Source organism: Arvicanthis niloticus, chromosome 24 (genome assembly GCF_011762505.2).
Source record: "Arvicanthis niloticus isolate mArvNil1 chromosome 24, mArvNil1.pat.X, whole genome shotgun sequence".
NCBI classification, from domain to species: domain Eukaryota; kingdom Metazoa; phylum Chordata; class Mammalia; order Rodentia; family Muridae; genus Arvicanthis; species Arvicanthis niloticus.
In genome coordinates, this window is record NC_133432.1 from 6761638 (window position 1) to 6784189 (window position 22552).

The 22552-nt window shown below is 47.3% G+C and overlaps 1 protein-coding gene across 1 annotated transcript in view; it reads right to left on the reverse strand.

Moving 5' to 3' along the window:
- Positions 1–3276: 3276 nt before the first annotated feature.
- The window catches only part of Tmem233 (transmembrane protein 233), a 41957-nt gene continuing 22681 nt past the window's right edge, over positions 3277–22552 (reverse strand). The window contains exons 2-3 of the mRNA XM_076922565.1: positions 14390–14526; positions 3277–5282 (exon numbers count right to left, since the gene is read on the reverse strand). Of these exons, the coding sequence (XP_076778680.1) occupies positions 5276–5282; positions 14390–14526 (144 nt within the window). The 3' untranslated portion in view covers positions 3277–5275. The remainder of the gene's footprint in view (positions 5283–14389; positions 14527–22552) is intronic.

Here is a 22552-nt window from a genome sequence, read left to right on the forward strand (position 1 = left end):
CACACCATGTTGGCAGGAACACAAGGCAGGGGAATCTGTTTACATCATGACTGGTGATGCAGGGAAAGAGGGGGTCTCATTCTCTGGGATAAGATCATCACATTCAGGTGAACACACCTGTTAGTTCATCCTCTTTGGGAACACAGGAACACTCTCCCAGACACCCCCAAAGTCCCATCTACCCAGTACCCCTGAGTGACTCTGAACAGCAATGAAGATCAGCCTTTGTAGTTTGGGATTTTATCTGTTTGTCTGAGACAGGGTCTCACTGAGCCCAAAACCCTGGCTGGCTTGGAAGTCCCATGCGTCTGTGTCTGCCTCCTGAATGCTAAGATTAAAGTTATATTGACACCCCATACTGCCCCAGTTTGGGGTATTTGTAACACCATTGGAAATTAATTGTATTGATGGGCATCAGAATACTTCCTGACCTTCTCTCTTACGTGTGTGCCAATTTGTGGGATGTTCTCTTTCATGATCTTCACCAGACCATTTGTTAGCCTTTCAGGTTGTAGAGAAACTAGTTCCTATTCCCATGAGTTCTGTGTCACCCCCTGCCGCCCCCCCCCCCGACCCCCAGGGAATGAACACTTTGGAGCAGCATCAGGAGCAGCCTCCTTGGGAAAAGCAAAATGACTGGGGCTCATCTGGGGCCTGCCCTGTGGGTGTGGCCTGCCGTGTGGGTGTGGCCTGGGAACTGCCTATACTTGGGGAGAAAACACTGTGGCCCAGCCACTGTCAGTTTGATTGGATGCTCATCTGAGCATGGGAAACGGGTACCAATATGAAACTGAAATGCTTCATAAAAAAAATAATAATAAAATAAAAATAAAACAACCAAGGTTCCTGGCTGCTTCTTCCTCCTTACCTCTGATGAGGGACGATCAGGGTTGGGGAGGGGGATTTCTTCAGTCTGTGGTTTCTCCGCGGTGATATGTAACACTTAAATAGCATCTATAATTCTGTGTTCAGTAGATCAGGAATTAAATGTGTGGGTTCAGGCATCTACTTTTAGGATAACTTCCCAGGGGTTAACATTAATAGGAATATGTCTTTTTCAGCATTGGTAGTAAACCGTGAATACGGATGCTATTTTCGAGCGGAGGAGTAGTTGGTAGCCCTAAACTGTCTCTTATATTTAGAAGCCCGGCTCTAGGGTTACATATCAAGATGCGTAGAGAGAGCTGTTTTGCTGATTGCAGCTGTCCTGCAGTTTGCCAGGGCTAATTTGCTGATCCAGGAGCTGAGGCCAGCGATTTTTATGTCTGCATCTGCTTCTGCCCATAACTCGTGGGCAAAGACAGGGCTGCTTCAAGGTACCAGCCTGAGCCATTCGCAGAGCGGTGGGAACATCGGCTCGTGCTCCCCTGAATTGTCGGGCCCCTCGTACACAGCTGGCTCTGCCTTCTGCGGGAGCCCCTAGCTGCACAGGGCTTTGCGTATGCTTACATCCATAGTTTCCTTCTTCTCTTGTGTTTGCCTCTTTCCCGCGTTAGGGGGTGAGCAAACTTCCCCGGGGTCTCCCCAAGTGGGATTAGAATTTCAAAGCTGAGTCCAGTGTGTGTGCTTGAGCAGGTGCTCAGTGAATGCCAGCGGACAGAGTCTCCACACAGTTGGGGAAACGGTTTTGGAAGCTGGTAGATGACTCTGCTCCTGCTCGTGGAAGGCATAGTTAGAACAGGAGGCCCGGTGTGGACAGTGTTTGTGTTTTTGGCCCACCTTCTGTCTCTTCTGGTAAAAGCTCTCCCGGTTTTCCTCTGGGGAATCACCTTTCCCCAGCCCTCCATCTCTGAAGACTGAGTGGTACTAATCTCACAGTGGTCTGAAGGATGGGGGAGGAGGAGCGGGGAGGGGGAAGAGGGAAAGGCAGGGGGAGGAGGAGAGGGAAAGGGAGAGGGTGGAAGGGGAGGGGGAGGGGAGGGAGAAGAGGGGATGGGGAGGGGCAAGGAAGAGAGGGGTGGGGAGGGGCAAGGAAGAGTGGGGAGGGGGAGGGGCAAGGAAGAGTAGGGAGGGGGAAGGGCAAGGAAGAGAGGAGATGGGAAGGGGCAAGGAAGAGAGGGGATGGGGATGGGGAGGGGCAAGAGGAGGCTTACATCGAGTTTACAGTATCAGTTTGTACTGGCCACACCTGCCTGATGGTGGTTGATATCCACACTCCATGGACTTTTCCCCCCCCTCATTCTGATCAATTGTATATTATTTTGAATTGTGTTAGGTCCCTACCCACCCCCTTCCTCCCAGCAACTATGGAAGAAGATGCTTCATTTCCATGGGTGTTGCTATGAGAGATGGGGGAGGAACACAGAACAGCCATTCTCCACGACGCCATCCCTGCGGATTTTTCAGTCACACAGACAGTAAACCCCACTTTTTGCTTCAGCCTGCTGATGTCATTGGCTGATAGAAAGGCCCTCTTGGTCGACGGTCTAGGAGAGAGGGCGGTGCAGTTCCTTTCCCTGTGGCTGAGGTGAAACACCCTGACAAAAGCAACTTAAGACAGAAGGGTTCTTGGCTCACAGTTAGAGGTGCTATAGTCTGTCATGGCATCAGGAAGAGGAATGGCTGGTTATATCCTTTTCTCAGGGAAGAGGGAGGAAGGAGGAGGGAGGAGGGAGGAGGGAGGAGGGAGGAGGGAGGAGGGAGGGGTGTTTGAGTTCAGCTCTGCACATGGGTCCCACCTCACTTAATTTAATGGAGATGACCCCTCACCACTGTTCCCAAAGGCTTCTCTTACAGGTGACCTTAGATCCCATCAAGTTGACAATGGAGATTAATTGTGAAGAGGAAGGACAATCTAGACTTTATTTAAAAAAAAAAAAAAAACTCTTAAAAAGAGAACTGTCCCATATAGTGCCCTAGGGGGTCAATGAAACTCAGAGCCTCTCCCCCCCCCCCCCCACCCCCCGAGACAGGGTTTCTCTGTATAGCTCTGGCTGTCCTGGAACTCACTCTGTAGACCAGGCTGGCCTCGAACTCAGAAATCCACCTGCCTCTGCCTCCCAAGTGCTGGGCTCAGAGCCTCTCTTAACACACACAGCCCGCAGATCCCACTGACTGACAAAAGTTTCATCTTATTTTGACGTTAGCTGGACTAACATGTTAAATACCTCATAGGTCAGGCGTAAGTTGGTTCAGTAATGGGGGCCTCTCTAGCCCCACCTCTGTCCTTTCTATGGTCTTCTCTATGGAAAAAGGCTGGTGTGTGGAGGGGGATGAGCACATTTTCGTTATAAAAGTTGCTAGAAGGGTGGGCGAGCACAGCAAGAAAAACCAGATTCAGGCAGCATGGCAAATGGGCTTTACTTAAAGCCACTTTTATTTTGTTCTCTCTCAGCGACACTTCCCATTTGATTTGGAGAAAACACCAGGGACCCAAACATACATCAACAAGATGTGAGACTCAGGATCCAGTATGCTGGAATGGCTCTGGCATCCCTGTATGCTGAGAATTCCTGTCCCTAGTCAGTCTCTGTCTGGGACAAGGGTCATCTCATGAGACACCTGGGTGGAGTCCTGTGTCCACCAATCTCCCTCCCCCGCCCCCACCCCGCCCTGGGACTCGGTGTTTTCCCAAACACTTTCAATCCACCATCACCATGCTTCGTATTTGTTTAGTGCACAGAGTCTCCCCCCAGGGGCGCATTCATGATAGCAATTAATTTTCATAACAGTATGAGGTAAGGAGGTAGCTGTTCTTATCTCCATTTTTCAGAAGAAACTTGTCTAAAATCAACTTGCATAGCTAGTCTCAAGGAAGTAAATGCAGAGTGTCTGGGCAAGGCAGCAAAATCCTGTGAGCCCAGCACTCAGGAGGCAGAGGCAGGAGGCCATCCTTGGCTACACAGCAATTCTAGATCAGCCTGGGTTGCCTGAGATCCACCCCCAAGTCCCACCCCGCTCAAAAGGCATTGAAACAAGTGTTTTGACTCTTGATCACTTCATTTAATAAACGGGGTATCTTTTCTTCAAGTTCATGCCACTGTGTTTCTGACATTAGTTTTGGAGATTTTTTTTTTTTTTTTTGCCATAAATATCACCTGTTAGGTTAATTACTCTAAATCTCCCCCTGAATTCACTTTCTTAAATGATACAGAGCATCCATTTGTCCGTCCATGCAGAACCGTGGAAGCCTGTAAGCAAATACTATAAAAACAAAACAATGTCACTGAAGCCTATTGAGACCAAGACCGGACCTGAAGGCTATCCGGTCTCTTTGCTATGGTGGGCAATGACTGGAGTTGCAGAAAGGTGTGAAGGACCCAAGGGAGACAATCTCTTTGCAGCAACCAGGACTGAGAAAGGATAAAACAGGAAGCCTTCTTTGAAATTCAGCGTTATTTACCACGAAATTTTTAATAAATTAAAAATCACCCTGTGTACCACCCGTGACACATGCTTTGCACACTGCAAAAACTATACCAGTGTGCTCTGGTGGGTGGGGCAATGGCATCCTGAAGCCAGGGTGCTCACACCTAAGCAGCTGACTTTCTACAAGAAGGGGGAAAAAGCACGAGGGTGTGGTTCTTTCAAGTGGCGTCCTGGAAATATCACAGATCTTGCCTGAGATTTGCTAAAAGAAAGAAAAGAAAGTCACATTCCACAAATTGGTCATTTTTACTCCACACTTGGGGTGGAGACGATGCACATACACCTAGGATCTGGGTTCGTCCTTGGGCTCCAAAGGGATCAATGCAGATACAAGCAAGAAAAAGCAGTGGGGAAATTAAAAATGGGACAAAAACCTAGAAAGTCTGGGTGAACTCTTGGGACGCTGAGGGAGATGGAGAGACCCTACAACATGGGGGGGAAAAAAGAAGAAATAAACCTATGACCTCAACTGTACTAGAGAACTTTAAGCATGCTACGGTATATGTACTCCATTTTGTAAACACCAGCATTCATAGCTCTCCCTGAAAACCACCTGCTCCCCTCGCCGCCACTTCCAAATCCAAACCTCCCAGTGAAAAGCAGCGAGGTTCCTGGAGTTCATCCCTGAAGAGGAGGAATGGATGCAAAAAAAGTTTGCTGAGCTGAGACATGGAGCCGCTATTTTGTTTTCCATCTGCCAGTGGCTTCGGTGGGTGTGTCTGCACCGCTGTGAGCTCCTACTTTCCGGTTCCGGACTAGTGGGTGTTTATTTGCCAGGGACCCGCCTCTGGAGAGTCCTGGAGGAAAAGATCTCACAGTCTAAAAATCAAGGATCCATTCCTCAGAAACTTCTTTGGGGTGTGTGCAGATGAGGACCGTCCGCCATGCTTCCTAGCCGAGAGGTTCCTCAGGGGCTGTGTGGCACAGAGAGGGAGAGGATGTGAGAGAGAGACCAGCCGTGCACAGGAATTCTGGGATGGACCTTGAGGGCTTGCTGGTCTTACTTGCTGGAACTTACCATGACTGGGGGATGCTGACGTGCAAGCACTATCGGGCTTTCGTGCTTTTGACTCTAAGCACTGGCTTCCTTTTGAAAAGCATTTTTTTTTTCTTTTAAACCTGAAAATTGCATTTGATTTTACACGTGGTCCCTCCCTGCAAAAACCCTGAATGATACTGATGGAGCTACCTTCACTGATCTCTGTGCCTCTTTCTCTTCCCTAATGGTTTTTGGTTCTCTGTGTTGGGTTGTGTACATCTGAGCACTTTCTTCTGCATTTAAATCCACATATCTGCAAGTAGGAGTGTGTGTGTGTGTCCGTGTGTCCGTCTATGCTTGTGAAGGTCATGGGTCAACAATGGATGTCTTCAGTCACCTCCCTACCTAATTTTTTGAGTCATGGTCTCCTACGGACCCTGGAGTTTTCGCAGGCAGTCCAGCAAGCCCTAGGGACTCTCTTGCCTCTCTCTACCTTTCCCGTGCCAAGATGCCAGGAGCATGCCAAGGCACCTGGATCTTTATATGTGTGCTGGGGACCTGAACTCAGGACATCTTGGGACTGTCTCAGCAAGCGCTTTACTGACCGAGCCATCTCCTCAGCCCTTAGGTGGGTTTTGAAGTGTGAAACTGCTGTGTTGCTGGGCACCGGGGAACATGGTTATTCCTTGTATCAAAGGGGGATTGTTTCTAGGTCCTTCCACTCCCACAAATACCAGCATTGCTTCACACAGCCCAGATTTTCTACATAAGGTAGCCTGCTATTTATGTAGAACCTGCATGAAATCCTTTCAGATTATTTATAATTCTGAATGCAACGTAAACACGGAGATCGCCGCTATGCTGTTTAGGAAGCAACAAGAAAAAATGTCAGCTTGTGTGTGATGAAGATGCGACATTTTTCTAAATAGTTTTGGCCTATTGGTTGAATTTAAGGATTAGGGACCCATGGGTATAGAGGCCTGAGTGTGCATCCAGAGAGAGAAAGGGAGAGAGAGAGAGAGAGAGAGAGAGAGAGAGAGAGAGACCCCAAGCTGCTCTTCCACCAGTGTAAAGCGACCAGCGTTTCACACTCTGCCAACCTTGATGTCGTCCATCTTTTCAGCGGCTTCAATCTGACCAACAAAATGATGCAGCGTTTAACGACTGTTCTAAACTGCGCCTCCCTGCTCATTCACGAAGCCGTTCCTTTTTCTTTTGAGACAGACTGTCAGTAGTTCAGGCTGTCCTTAAGCATGAGGCAATCCTCCTGCTTCAGCTTCTCCAATGCTAAGATTACAGGCCCTAGTTACTGTATGGGCTATATCATATCCCATTAGTTTATATTTTTTCACATTAAAAAAAAAAACTGCCATTGCTGGATGTCTACCCTTGAATTTTTTTCTCCCTTAACTTACCTGAGCCAATAAATAAGGCCTGAACAATCTTTGAGGAATAGATCATATCTCTATTTTTATTAGGGATAAACTTCAGTGAAGATGCATTTATGTAAAAACAATACCTTGGAAGCCCTGTCCCAGCCAATCACAGTAAAGAACTACAATTATTCTTTTAAAGATATTTGAAAGGTTACACAGAGGTAATGTCTGGGGATCATATTGTGTATTTATTTTACTTAATGGAAAATCCATACTATTCCACAAAGGATAGGTGCTACTGTTAGGCTGAAGCTGGAGAACCTGGCTGTCACCGGCTGTCACCGGCTGTCACCGGCTGTCACCGGCTGTCACCATACTCAGTCAGTGGAAACAAATATGGATGAGAACCTAACTGTTACTCTTTTCACATGAGCCTAACGTGTGTTGTGTTCAGGCAGCCAGCAAGCGCTCGACACACAACTAAGGATTTCGGCTTCCAGTCCTTTCCCAGACTGGGGATTGTTCATGAAGGTTGTTTGGGACTGATCAGTATGTAAAATGGCACCCTCCTCTGGAAACTTCCAAGGCGAAGTCTGATTACACTCGACACCAGAGAAGACGTAATACTCCACTTGGTCACCCGAGATTGCCACACTTGTGGAACGGTACAGTTGCTAGCCATCTTGATGCTCACACTTTGTCATGTTCACTGGTCTTGTTGCTAACAAAGTTACATTGGTCCTGTGAAACATCAGGTAGGTGGCTGTGAGCCTGGCCATGACAGGGAGTGGAGGAAGAGGAGGAGGAGGAAAAAGAGGAGGAGTAAAAGGAAGAGGAAGAGGAAGAAGAGGAGAAGAAGGAGAAGAAGAAGGAGGAGGAGGAAGATGAGGAGGAGATTCGGGAGATGTGGAGTTATTTTAGAAGCAGCAATAAGCAAAGTGTCAACAGGTGTCTCGGATGTGGCAGGACCTCTGCCCCAGGGAGCTGAGACAACCCCTCAGTCCTTGCGGACAGGAACCAATAAAGAATACTTTTGTTCTCTTTGACACCATATCTTGACATAAACCTTCAGATTTTCTTGGACTTTCTTAGGTGATAAGATTATCTTCTGTTCTAATGTATAACTTCTGGTTGGTCCCGGAGAGCCTAGTGATGCTGGGTGGTTGCTGTGGAAACCAATCATGTGATGCCCTGTCAGTAAGTCTTCAGTCCTATCTCTTTTTCCCAACCTCCAGGGAAGGGAGCAAGACTGAGGCTAAATTAATCTTAGCTCTTCATGCCAACGTTATGAAGCCCCTGCAACCGTTCAAAGAGACGGCGTCTGAGAAGCTTCTAGATTTCCAACAACTTGTCCCTGGAGGATGTTGCACACAGAGAAGCAGGGAGGCCCCCACATGAGATGCTCACAGACACCCGTTAATGATGTCCTGCACAGCAAATAAGTACATGTGGGTGCTTCTGTGAGTTCTGGGGGCCAACTACACACACGGGAGGGGTCTGAAGAGGGGTCCTGGAACTCTGATTCCTAGCTGTTAGAAAGTCACATTTCATCTGAGGTTTAACTCCTGATAAGGGGTATCTGAATTGCAGGGTACCCAGCTGGTGTTTGCTGAGAGCTGCTTGTTGTATGTTGCACTCTACCAACCTACATCTGATTACAGAAGTGCACAGCTTTGAATGTATAAAAAAGAAAAGGAAAACACGTTTTTATCTCCTCTGCAAGGCATGTAAACAGTCTGGCTTTATGGCACATGCCCATGGGCAAGGATTTTTTTTTTTTTTTCCCATTAAGTAACAACTATAGGACGGTTCTGGGACGTTAGAATACTTAGGATTAATCCCCTGTGGGATACTGCATATTTTAAGATCACTCCAGGGCTTGACTGAGACCCAGGGATCTACATTTACAAGTCCTGCAGCTGAATCTGTTGCAGGTGGTCTGAGTATTCAGGGTGCTTTGAGAAACATGACCACTGAGAATAGCCAGACCTTGCTTGAATCTTCAAGGCAATTAGTAGAAAGCTAAACCCCGAAGACATAGCATAGGCTAGGGATTTGCATATGTTCAGGATGAGAAATACCACCTTTTCTCTGTGAGGTTCATCTTTGCACCTTTCCTGGCCACTTGAGGGCGGAGAAGTCTCTGACTTTGAGAGACTTCAAGTTTCTGATGGCTGTTTGGACCAGAACCATCAGACAAGACATTGTTCAATGCAAAATAATGAATGTTTGCATTATCCTCATACTTTCTGAATTTGATGCCGTGAAACCGCTCCCCCAGCATCGTGTGACTTACTTAGGTAGCCTGTAGAATTGGACGAGAACCTTTTGTGACTTTGGTTAAGGGTTATTATGATTTGGGACTATTTAAAGGAAAACAATGGAGACATCGGCCATTTGAGTTCTATTCTCCATCTTGGTTATTTTATTTATTTATTTATTTATTTATTTATTTATTTATTTAATGTATACGAGTACACTGTAGCTGTCTTGAGACATACCAGAAGAGGGCATCAGATTCTGTTACAGATGGGAATTGAACCATCCCATGTGGTTGCTGGGAATTGAACTCAGGACCTCTGGAAGAGCAGTCAGTGCTCTTAACCACCGAGCCATCCCTCCAGCCTGATTATTATTTCTTGAGAATAAAGACTAGCCATTTTACTACTACCATAACAATATTTTTCAGTGCTAGGGACCAAACCTTGGTTCTTGCTCATGCCAAGCCGACATTTTATCACTTAGCTATATTAGTTAAAAACTCTTTTTTTTTTTTTTTTAGATTAATTTTTTTTTGAGGTAGAAACTCACATAGCCCAGGTTGATCCTGAACTTGCTATGTAGCCAAGGATAGCCTTGAGCTCTTGGTCTTGTTGCTTTCTCTCTACCTGTCTGTGCTGGGGTTTTAGGCACACCACCATGCTAGCTATGAAGACCATTTTTTTTTGTTGTTTTTTTTTTTTTTAATATTTACTTATTTTTCTTTATGGATGTGTGTGTATTTGCATGTGAGTTCAGTGTTCTCAGAGGCCAGAGGAGGGCCTCAGGTCTCCTGGAGCTGGAGTTGTGGTGACCATAGGCCTGTTTGATGTGGGTGCTGGGAACTGGACACAGTCCTTTGGAAGAGCAGAAAATGCTCTTAGCCTCTGGGCTGCTCTCTGTTTGTTAGATTTATTTTCTTTTATTTTCTGAGTGTGGGTGTTTTACATGTATATAGGTATCTGTCTTATGTGGATCCTTGGTGCCCTTGGAGACCAGACGAGGGCTTCAGATCCCCTGTGACCGGAGTTATAAACAGTAGTGAGCCACCTGGTGTGGGTGCTGGGAATTGAACCCAGGTCCTCCGAATGAACAGCCAGTGTGTGTAACCACTGAGCCATCTCCCCAGCTCTCCCTTGTTTTGTTTGTTTATTTTATGTTTTGAGAAAGGCTCTCTCTATGTAGTCCTCATTGTCCTGGAGCCTCTGTCTACATAAAGACCAGGCTGGTCTTAAACTCAGAGATTCTCCCACCTCTGCCTCCCGAGTGCTGGGATGAAAGGTGTGTGCCACCATGCCTGGATCCTTTGGTTTTGGTTTTTATTTGTTTGTTTTAAAGACAAATAAGGATTTAAAAATTGTTCCTTTTCTTTAGGGAAGAGTTCTGAATTAAACTCAGAAAGTTCTCACATTCGTGACGTTTTGCCTCGCCTAGGCTTGCTGCCCTCAGCAGTCAGAGATTTTCTCACCCTTCCATGAAGTCCTCTCTGACTTCCAGGTTGTTACAACAGAGCCTGCTGTGGGGACACACGGTAGCCCGTAACCCTATTCCCCTCCTTGGCATTATTGCCTTAGAGCAAACCAGGACAGCGAGCTTGCTGAGGTAAAGGAAAACTGACCACTCTGCTGAGGGCTACCCTTAGTGTGCTTGGACTTTGGAGGAAGAAGGGTGCCAGGATGGAGCCACAAGGCTTCTATTAAACACTGGGATCAGGAGAGAGTTCAGGGCTGAAAAATTGCAGACTCCCAGGCTCACATCTGATTTATCAAGTTGGAATCCTCTAAATGTTCGTTGGATGACAATATCCTAAAACCTTCCTGGGTGATTCTTAGGCAATCCAAAATTTGGGAACCTGTGCACAATGCAACTTAATTTTTCCAAAGTAGGGCTGGGTTATTTTATTTCAAAGGATTATAAAGAAGTTGGCTCTGTTATTCAGCTTACTGGAATATGCTTTCTGGATGATTTCTATGGCCTCTGTCCCCCCGTCCCCGTCCGTCTGTCTCTCTCTGTCTCTCTCTTTCCCTTTCTGTCTGTCTCATACATAAAGAACAAAATATTAATTTATTTGTGGCAGGGTCTTAGGACATAGCCTAGACTGGCTTCACTCTTGTGAAGTGCTATACGTCATTTGAGTTTCTCCATGGGATTCTAACTCTGGAAACTCTCTTTTGCTTTCTTTGATAACTTGGAGAGAAATGTACCTGGAAGGAATCTGAACTTGTAGATAGAATAATTCAAGCTTATTTTTGTAGCTAGGGATAAAGGAGTCTGAGAAGTTAACAGCTAGCTCAGATTGTCTGCGTTGTTAGCTCTAGGTTTTATTTTGAGACAAGATCTCACTCTGCAGCCGAGGAACTTGATATGTAGTCAGGTTGTCCTTGAACTCATAGAGCTGTGCTTCAGCGCTCTGACTGCTGGGATTAAAGGTAGACCACACACACACACACACACACACACACCTGCATGAATGCACATGCATGCATGCATGCATGCACGAACACAAACCCAGCACAAAGGGCTGCCATCTGTAAAGCCTTAGACACATTACGTCATCTCTCTGAGACTCAGCCCCCTTCTCTGTAACACGGTACTTCCTTTTCAGTTGTGTGGACTGGTTATGCAAGCTTCCCACGGGGGAGCTCTTGAGTGTCACCTGGTATGTGACAGAATCCATGCCGGTGGCATTGTGAGTCTCATGTTCCTGTTACTATAACCCACCTAGCTCTAAATCTGATCTGGGCACTTTGTGTTTTCTTTAGAAGTGAAACCAAGACTGGCTTGTTCCTTCCCCCGGAACACTGTCTTTTGAGCTTGGCTCATGGGTACACAGTCCTGAACCTTCTTCAGTGGCCTCTTAACGATCCAGTCCCCTCCTGCCACACCTACAAAGAGTGATCATTTCAGTAAGGAGTTCGCATTTCCAATGCATTAAGAAGCAGTCACCAAACTGCACACGTTCTCTGTTACCTACTTAATGTGAACCACACCTGGGGAGACAGAGAGCTGAGAAAGTTAAACAATTGGCGTGGGGTAAGTGAGAACCTAGGCCCAGGTCGTCTGGTACCACGCCTATACTAGTACTAATGCTTCACAGTCCCTTACACACACATACATGCATGCACACATGCACACACTAGCACACATGTACCCATACACACATATACACATTCATACAGTACACCCACACACATACACACACGTGCACCTACACAATACACATACAACATACACACACGTGCACACAATGCACCCACACACACACATACATACATACAAACACACATGCACACATACACACATACACACGTGTGCATACACATACCCACACACATATACACATGCAGACATGCACCTACACACATACACATACAACATATACACACATGCACACAATGCACCCACACACATACATACACCCATACAAACACATATGCACACATACACACATGTGCATACACATACCCACACACATATACACACATATGCACCTACACACATACACATACAACATACACATATGCACGCAATGCACCCACACACATACACACACATTCACAGACACACTCATGCATGCACACACACATGCACACACATGCAAACACAACACAATGCATACTCATGTACTCTTTCACACACACATATACACTCATGTACACACACACACACACACACACACACATAGAGCCTTCTTAAGAACGAAGTCAGGCATGTTCACATGTCTTCTCCAGTATTCTCATCTTCCCCCCCAATCCTGGCCGACATCATCACATTTCACTGAACTCAATGACACCAGCGTCATCTAAACAAATTCTGAGTTCCTTTGGTCTTCCAGTGTTCTTTTTCCCTTCCTTGGACACTGTCACCTGTTTCCCCCTTGGGACACTTTCTGTTAGGACATGGGCTCCCATGTCCACCTGGTCCTCATCGCTTGTGGATCTGGCTTATCCCACAGGAAGATGATCTCCTGGGACATCGCTGTCCTCTCAGTTGCCAAGGTTGGGTTGGCTGATCTACCCAGATTAAGGATCTGACCTTCTCTTTCCTCCACCAAAAAAAGGTTGGTGTTCTCAGCCTCAGGGGCAGAGGGCTCTAGTCCAGGATGAAGGAAGTATTAGTTGTCCAGGAAGAAAAGCTCCGTGACTCTCAGTACTATGGGTTTAGGCTTCTCGTTTCTGGGCCTGGGCTGTGTACCCAGTATCCTTTTCCTTTGTCAAAACTCTGTTAGAAGATGGCCTTGATTCTAGCAGGGGAAGTTCACTGCAGCTTATTAGAGAAGTCAGAAGAAATATGTCCAAATCCAGAGAGAAACATCTCTGTCCCTCTCCCTACGAGAGGAGAGCTTATGGGGGGGATCCCAAAGTGCCTGGCTCTTCTGCCCTTGAACTAAGAATCTGATGAGCTCAACTCAAAGTCACGCAGGACATAATTTTGCAGGCATTTAGTGAGGTGGTTATTAGAGAAATCCTTAGCCTGACGTCACTTCCTGTTCTAGGATTTGCTCGTGCAGTGGGGAATCCTATAGGCTCTCTGATCTTCCCCACGCCCTGCTTTAGCCTGATGTCACTTCCTGTTCTAGAAATGAAGGTTGAGGAGTCATAGCCCACCTGTTTCTGGAAATAAGGTTTTACCAGGACACAGCCACAGAGATTGTTGCCATGCTCTCTATGGCTGCAGCTGGGGCCTGGTGGCAGAGCTCAGTATTTGTGACAGAGGTGGTGAGAGAGGCCAGGTGTCCTGCGAGGTCCAGAATGTTTACTAAGGTGCCAGAGCAATCCAGTCGCAGTGTATGAGGACAGGCCCTGAGGCACCAGATCAAGGACTGTCCAGTACACTTTACTGGGGGGACTTGCTGATGAAACTCTGCTTCCAGGCACACAAGAACATGTTGGATCCCTACAGCTTGGGTCAGAATGAAGGGGAAGGTAACTCCATCCTTGTTGGAATGTTCTTAGTTCATCTTCAGATGGTATCGAAGGTCAGATGTACCCCTCAAGCCCGGGTCTGATTGTCAACTCCCGTATTCTACTTTAATGGATTTGTGTACGTGTAGTTTAAGGTGAAACTAAGCAGGAAAAGGTGACTAGGGTCATTCTGTGGATAAACATGTCTGTCACGACTCAAGATGGGTACAGTCATGTCAAGCTGAATCCATCTCTTCTTCTCTAGACAGATTGCTATAGTACAGGTGAGTTATTGATAGTCTGGGTCTCAGAAAGCCTGTGTGAGAGAGGGACCTTGAATATGCCCTGCAGGGTCTGTGTAACAAGAAAACACAAAGACCCTGCTTGCCTTTATTTTTTTTTTTTTAAATTCTCAAAGGCTATCTTAACCTATCTTAATGGATCCCCATGGGGATTCAGGGAAAAGCTCTTAATAGCAGGAGGGGTTTGGAGCACCCACTTACTTCCTGGAGAAGTGCACGGCACAGGAAACGCCGATGATGACCAGGCCGATGATGATAGAGGCGATGGCCACCCACTTGGCATTCCGCCCCAGCCTCCTGGCCCCTTCGTAGTCTCCATCATTGTAGCTGTTCAGAGACTGGGGGGACACAAAGGAAGAGCCTGGTGACCATAGGCAACCCATAAGGAAATGGATGAGTCTTCTCAGGCTGCCTTGATAGATTTATTTATTTATTTTATATGTATGGGTACACTGTCGCTATCTTCAGATACACCAGAAGAGGGCATCAGATCCCGTGACAGATGGTTGTGAACCACCACGTGGTTGCTGGGATTTGAACTCAGGACCTTTGGAAGAGCAGTCAGTGCTCTCACTTGCTGAGCCAGGTCTCTAGACCTGATAGAACTGCTCTTAAGGAGCCAATGGCCACTGTTCATCTCAGTATCAGGCTGTTGAGAAAACATGGTTATATCATCTCTCCTCAGGAAGCCTTCCCTCAATCCAAGGCCTCCATATTTCCTACTTACCCCACCCTAACCTCAGGGCTGCTTTTGTCTCTCCTACCCATATAGAGACTGTATGAGTGGTGATGTTTGCCCAGTACTCCCGTTCCCATAGCCACACCTACCACGTGGAAGACAATACATATCTAACCCTGCAGATATGTATCTGCACAGCGAAAGAATATGGCTATGTCAAGCATTAGGACAATCTTTGCAAAGTATGTCCCCCAGCCCCAGCCAGTGGGCCAGCTTGTCACCTGGTTTTGTGTAACTCATTTGGATCAGAGACACGCTCATGTGTTTGCTCTTGCTTGTGGCTGCTTTTGTGCTCCAGTGACAGCGTTAGGGACTTGGGACAAAGGTCATAGCATTTGTCAAGCCCAAGTTATCTGCTGGTTGGTTATTTACAGGAAACATCCAGTCATTCTCACACACTAAAAAGTTTGGCTCAATTATTCATCTCTATGCCTAAGCCAAGACCATCTTTTAACTGGTACCCCAGATGTAGCTTCTCAGACAGTTAAAATGTTGCAACAAGAGGAATGGTACCCACTGAACCTTGTTCTTTCTTTAATTCTCCAGAGTTGTCGGGGGAGGGGGTCCTTTTCTGTATCATTTACAACTTGACTTCGCAGGCCTGCTAAAGGTTATTATTGAGCTAAGCCTCCTTCTCCACTCCATCAAGGATGTAGAAGGCTAATTTAACACATCAAAGGCCCTGGTGATCCCCAGAACCACCTAAGATGGGGGAGGGGGGACAGCAGAGGCAGAGAGTCCTGGGATCAGGACTTCAGGCTAGTCCTTGACTCCAGTCAGCTCCTGGTCCACCTGGGCTATTTGAGAAAGCGGGAGACCTCATCTCCGAGGACAGATTCTACTTGAGCAGCTGGGGTAGGCCTTTCCCAGGCCCATTGTCTTCTGTCTGAGGATTGTTTTTTTTTTTTTTTTTTTGGAAGTAGTAGTGGCAGCACCTTCACACAGAGGATTCAAGGAATTAACACGTGAAGTGGGCACTGCTTTTCCGTTGAATTGGCTGCTACCCCCACCTCCTCCAGTACTGTAACAGCGAGGTCTTTGAGTGTGACAGGGTGCCTCCACCTCTGACCATCTCTGTGATCACGAGGACCCAAGTTTGGACAGGTGTTTTAGATTGTTCACAGTCAAAGTCATGGCAAAGGACATTAGGAACCCACATTCTGACCTTGTGATCTAGCTTAGAGTTAGGAAGATTCAGACCACCCACCCCTGATAGACAAATTATCATTCTTTTGTGTGACCTCAGAAAACAACGTAGAACTCTGCTCTGATGACTTGAGTCAGAAGAGAAAAAATAATGAGACCCTCAAACAGGGTTAACTCTCAACTGTCTGGGCAAGAAAATCTTCTGTTCTCCAATAGCAGTGACCAAAGTAAGTAGGGAGGACAACCAGCCTGGACCACACTGAAAGGCATCCTCAAGGTGTTGCCTGTGGGCTCAGGGGAGAGATGAGGGCTCAGGGGAGAGTTGGAGGGCTCAGGGGAGAGATGGGGCTCAGGGGAGAGAGATGGGGGCTCAGGGGAGAGTTGGGGGGCTCAGGGGAGAGGTGGCTCAGGGGAAAGTGAGGGACTCAGGAGAATTGGAGGGCTCAGGGGAGAGGTAGGGGCTCAGGGGAGAGGTGAGGCTCAGGGGAGAGGTAGGGCTCAGGGGAGAGATGAGGGCTCTAGGCTCTTTGGCTTGATTAGGGCAGGTCAGCAAAGCCACAATGACTACCTGGCTAAAGGGTTTGAGTACAAGCTGTGGATACATCCTTCCTCACCTTCAGCTAGCCTGGCACCCTGCACGGGACCCTCCTCGAGTGCCACCCTCTCTCCAAGATTCATGAGAAAGATCCCGAAGGAGGCTGCTGTTGACTTGAAACAGTTGAAAAAGTCTCTTTCTGTGCCAAGGGTGATTCCCTTCTCTGTATATAGGACTCCAGCTCTGACTTTGTTTCCCCTCCTGCCTCTTGGAGAAGGGCTCTCCCTGGTAAGTCAGCTAGATGAATGTACAGATATTGGGTAGGGATCAGGGCAAAAGACTATAGAGTTTCAAGATTCCAGACTGAGGGACTCTGGCTATGGTGGTGGTGGGGTCAGCTTAAGGGTGGGATGCAAGAGTTACTTTGTTCATAGCTGGGACAAATCACCTGACAGAAACAGCTTAAAGGAGGAGAGGCTTACTGTCTGTCTGAGGTGGCAGGAGAAAGGAGGTGGTTAGAATGTTCACATTGCGGCAAGAATCAGAAACAGAAAGGGATCGGAACCAGAGGTGGCGCAGAGGCCCTCCACGGCCCATCTCTAGTGATCACCTCTGCCAGCAGGACTCTCACCTTCCAAGCTTCCCCAGTCTCCTCAGACAGCAAGGGGGACCAAGTGCTGGACACTTTCATCCAGACCTTTAACAGTGGGAGCTGCCAACAGTGCGTGCAAGGAATCCTTCGGCTCAGGGGCTCAGACACTTTGGACAAGTGCTCCCTGCCCTGGCTATAGTAATTCTTTCAGTTAAAGTATCATCCTAAGGGGCTCTTGGCAGATGGGACAGATTGAGATTCCTTCCTTGACCCAGGGGTTGTGAGGATTGAATTCAGGCCATCAGGCTTGGTCACAAGTGCCTTTACCTGCTGAGCCACCTCACTGGCCTGGTTTATATCATCTTAGTCTTTTAAAAAATTACAAAGGTGAGGCTGGAGAGATGGCTCAGTGGTTAGGAGCACTGACTGCTCTTCTAGAGGACTTGAGTTCAATTCCCAGCAACCACATGGTGGCTCACAACCATCTGTGATGGGTGCTGATGCCCTCTTCTGGTGTGCCCAAAGAAAGCGACAGTGTACTCATATAAAACAAATAAATAAACAAACAAATCTTAAAAATATTACGAAGGCAATTTGGATACATGCCAATCACTTGAACACTACAGAAACAAACAGAACACAAAACGTCAATCTTATTTCTCAGTGTTAAGTAGCTCGGTATGTCTTTTAGATGCTCCACCCACAAATCCTGTGGAAATAATCCTGACACTACTCCAGCTTCTGTGATGACTAAGCTTAGACTGATGTTGGGAGAAAGGAATTTGCACCCTGAGATAAAGCCAGAGTTGTAAGTCTACCTGTCTAATCCTGGTTCTTCACATGTGACTGCCTTGCATATTTCCTAGAATCTTTGTAATGATAGCTTCATCCTCCCTCTGGTAAGGTTGGTGATACAACACAGGCTGTGGAGGGAGCACAGCACAGGCTGTGGAGGGAGCACAGCACAGGCTGTGGAGGGAGCACAGCACAGGCTGTGGAGGGAGCACAGCAAGGCTACAGAGGGAACACAGCACAGGCTGTGGAGGGAGCACAGCACAGGCTGCGGAGGGAGCACAGCACAGGCTGTGGAGGGAGCACAGCACAGGCTACAGAGGGAACGCAGCACAGGCTGCAGAGGGAGCACAGCACAGGCTGCGGAGGGAGCATAGCACAGGCTGCGGAGGGAGCACAGCACAGGCTACAGAGGGAATGCAGCACAGGCTGCAGAGGGAGCACAGCACAGGCTGCGGAGGGAGCACAGCACAGGCTGCGGAGGGAGCATAGCACAGGCTGCGGAGGGAGCACAGCACAGGCTGCAGAGGGAGCACAGCACAGGCTGTGGAGGGAGCACAGCACAGCACAGGCTGCGGAGGGGACACAGCACAGGCTGCGGAGGGAGCACAGCACAGGCTGCGGAGGGAGCATAGCATAGGCTGTGGAGGGAGCACAGCACAGGCTACAGAGGGAATGTTTTTTGTTCTTAGTGTGGACAGACTGCTGTAAATCCTGGTAGACTTAGCAGATATGCTGCTGATATTTCCTCTAGACACCAGTCTTGTGCTTGTCATTTGGCCAGTTGGTTGAACCTTTTGAATGTGGAATTCCTTGCATTTCTTTCTAAGTAAATTCAATCGAATTCTTTCCCTCTCTGCTTCCCTTCCCTTCTTTTCTCTTTCTTCTTTTCCTTCTCATCTGCTTTTTCTTTCTTACCACCCCTGCCTCCATTTTCTACATGCTTTGGCTCTTGCTATAGTTCTGGAATGTTCTCCGGTGGGTTATATGCTTCAGGTTGGTGGTGGCACCTTCAAGAGGTGGGGCTGGGAGGAAAGGGACTCATAACATTCTTATCTCTCCCCTCCATCTCTCTCTCTCTCTCTCTCTCTCTCTCTCTCTCTCTCTCTCCTTCCTTCTCTCCTCCCCCCCTCTCTCTTTCCCAGCTTCAGTGAGGGGAGTCACTTCCTCTACCTGTGTTCTGTCATGATATACTTGCCTCTTCACCACTCAAAAGCCACAGGACAGACGGGCCACACACAGAAACCTCTAACTCTCTGAGCCAACGGGAACCCTTTCTCCCTATAAGTTGACTGGAGACATTCTGTTACAGTAGGTGGGGAACCGGTGACACTGCTTCTCACTCATCCCAGGACAAAATGGGAACTGAAATAGGCAGCATCTGTGGAGCACTCCTTAATGTGTGACACCGAGTCACACTCTTGTGAGGGGCTCTCATTTATCTTCAGCTCTCTGAAGTGTGGAGTTTACCACTATGGTTTTACTGATAGGAAGAATTTTGAGGCAAAAGGTTAAGGCAGTCACAAAAAACGTACATAGTTTATTTGCTTAAGTGTGTGTCTCTCTCTCTCTCTCTCTCTCTCTCTCTCTCTCTCTTTATGTGTATATAACACACACATAGACATAGGTGTTTGGTTATCTTAATTTTTCCTTTGTTTCAAAAATATGACTTCCCGGCTTCTGCCTGCTATAGGGTAGGCAGCTCTGTCAGAGCTCCGTGCTCTGTTTTCATCATAATTCAAGAGACTGAGTGGTAGTGACAGACTTTCCCCGCTTAAGGTTGTGTTATTGTTGAATTCTTGATGAAATCCTATTTCTTACAAGGGCTTCCTTTGTTACCCAGGCTGGCCTTGAACTCCTGATCCTCCTGTCTCTGTCTCTTGAGGGTTGGGATTAAAGGCATCTACCACCATGCCTGTCTACCTGGTATTTACTTTTTAAAAATTAATTAATTAATTAATTTAGTGTGTGTATGTGTCTAAGGGGTTGGATCATGTGTGTGCATGTGTGGGTGTGGCCAGAACACAGCCTCAAGTGTTGTTTCTCAAGTGTCCATCTTTTTACTGAGACAGGGTCTCTCACTGGCCCGGAGCTAACCAAGTAGGCCAGGCCAGTTGGCTAGAGAAGTCCAGGGATCCTCCTCCTTGTCTCCCTGTTCATTGTTTCTACACTGATACTTATGGAACCTGGATGTGGCTTGGGATTTCCTTCCACGCTACCGACTTCCTCATTTCACAAATGACTCACTCTTCCCTCCGCCTGAGCCCAAAGCCTGAAAAGTGTTCACAAGCCACTCTAAGCTAAATGGTTACTTGAGTCTCATCCATCTCACAAAACCTGTTGGAAGAGAAGCCTTTGGGGTCTCCCAGTGTTTTATCTCCCTCTAGGAGACCAATGCACCAGAGTATGGACTGAATGTGTTTCCATCACACGGTTTGTAAGGCAGTCCAACCCCCCTCCTGCCTTTCCCGTTTTCCCTGGGATCCCACAGGCAGAACGTAGTTGTCACCCCATGCAGGTCGTGGTCAGGTGCTGTGAACTTGTAGACAGTATACACCCTTCTACAGAAATGCACGCCAAGGTATCTTTCCTGTTATGGTAACCTAATGACGTCATGGTCACTGCATATAGTCATATACTCTGCACTGCATATACACTGCATGTACGCTGAGCCTCTTCATACCTGCCTTCCACGAGTAGACTTGATCCACATATCCAGGGAAGGAAAGTTGGTCAGGAACCAGAAGTGAAGAGGACCGTTTCTATGCTAAGCCTCAAGAAGACTGCAGCAGAGAGCAGCAAGCCCACCATGCCCTGCAGGGGCAACTCTTGGCTTCCTGTTGGTGGGACCATCTCAAGAGACACCAGAACAGTGCTATTGATATTGGTAGCTGCATCTCGATTTTAGTAAATCTGGTGTCTAGGAATTCCTGATATTTTGTATTGGATGGTCCATCTATCACACTTTTCTAAGCTAGGAAAACATGAAGGCCCTTTCCCTCTGGTCTTCAGAGAAGAACTCTTGCTACAGCTTATGTGGTACCCGGATGGTGCAGCATCCTCTATGTGGTTGTTGTCATAGAGACCAGAAGTGAAGCTCTCCAAAGCCGTTTTGTATATTACCCTTTATCAGTCATTTCTAACATTGGCTGAACCTTAGAATTGCTTGGGGGGTGTGTAGTGTGCTTTAAGATATTCCTGTGTTCAGGTCTTTAAGGCTATTTAAATCGGGATGTTTAGGGGCGGGCTGCAAGGATTTTTGCTTGCTTGCTTTCTTGAGACAGAATCCAGGCTAACCCTGAACTCGTGATGTTTCTGTTTCCTGCCACCAGGGTGCTGGAATGACAGGCGTGTGCCATCACATGTAGATGTTCAATGTGTGTTTTTGGAAGCTTCTGAAGTCATTTTGAGGAGTGACAGATTGGCAACCACTGTCTTAGATGGGCATTCATCCATCCATTCATTCACTCATCTAATAACTTTTAGCTAAACGTCACCTCCACTGCTCCAGCCCTCATGTAGCTTCCGTTCTGGTGGGGACAGAATAAATAAATAAATAAGTGTGCTGATAAACGAGAGAATTATAGGATATTATTAAGTCGGGAGAAATAGAGGGAAAAGGGCTCCATCAGGCAGGGATGTAGAAGGAGTCCGGCAGGTGGAGAGCAGGAGGGATGGGGTCCTGGTGGCGAGGATAACCAGGGCAGAGGTGGAGAAGAGCTGCCAGAGGCTGCCTGGGAAACTCAGCATGGCAGAAGTGTTGGGAGAGAGAAGGAGGCATATTCATAGTAATAATCATATTGCTATAATAACTGTATATGCTTAGGACTGTGCCAGGCACCATGCAAGGCTCTTTGTGGGGATTAAAAAAGCCAATTTTAACCCACTGCACACATCAGAAAGCCAAGGCTCAGAGACGCAGGTAACATGACTTGTGGTGGGGGCTTCAAACTTAAGCAAAAGGCACTTCATTGACCAAGCCGTCACCTCAGCTACCTCAGCCTACCTGGCAGAACCTAAGGGGGGATGGGCACACATACCTGACTTGATTCTAACTTAGGACAGTGTGGTCCACTGGTCAAGAAAAGAGGGAGCAGGGCTTTCTAGGCTGCGCCTCCAATCCTACCATGTTGACAATTTGTCCGTTCTCTTGGTCCTTCGCTGCTGTGAATTTTCTATATTCACCTTCAAATAACCCCTTCCCCGCATCCCACAACACAAAATATGGAAAGACATGAAGAGGCCATTTATACTTTAGCTGCCTGGTGATTCTGGCTTTAGTGAGCTGGTTCATACAAGGTGCTCGGGACAGTGTCTCGGGAATATCGGAATGTTTGTAGCCCTCCTCGGCATTATTGCACTGGTTGACGAAGATGAAAGCAGGTGTGCATGAGAAGGGGTGGGGGTAGTGGGGGAAGGGAGGAGAGGAGGGTGGGGAGGGGGAGAAAGGAGGGAGGGGGAGAGGAAGGAGGGGGCTGTGACCGGATGTAAGGTGAATAAATGAATAAATTAATGAAAAATAAGAAGAAAACTGTATGCATATATCGTGTGTTTGTGTGT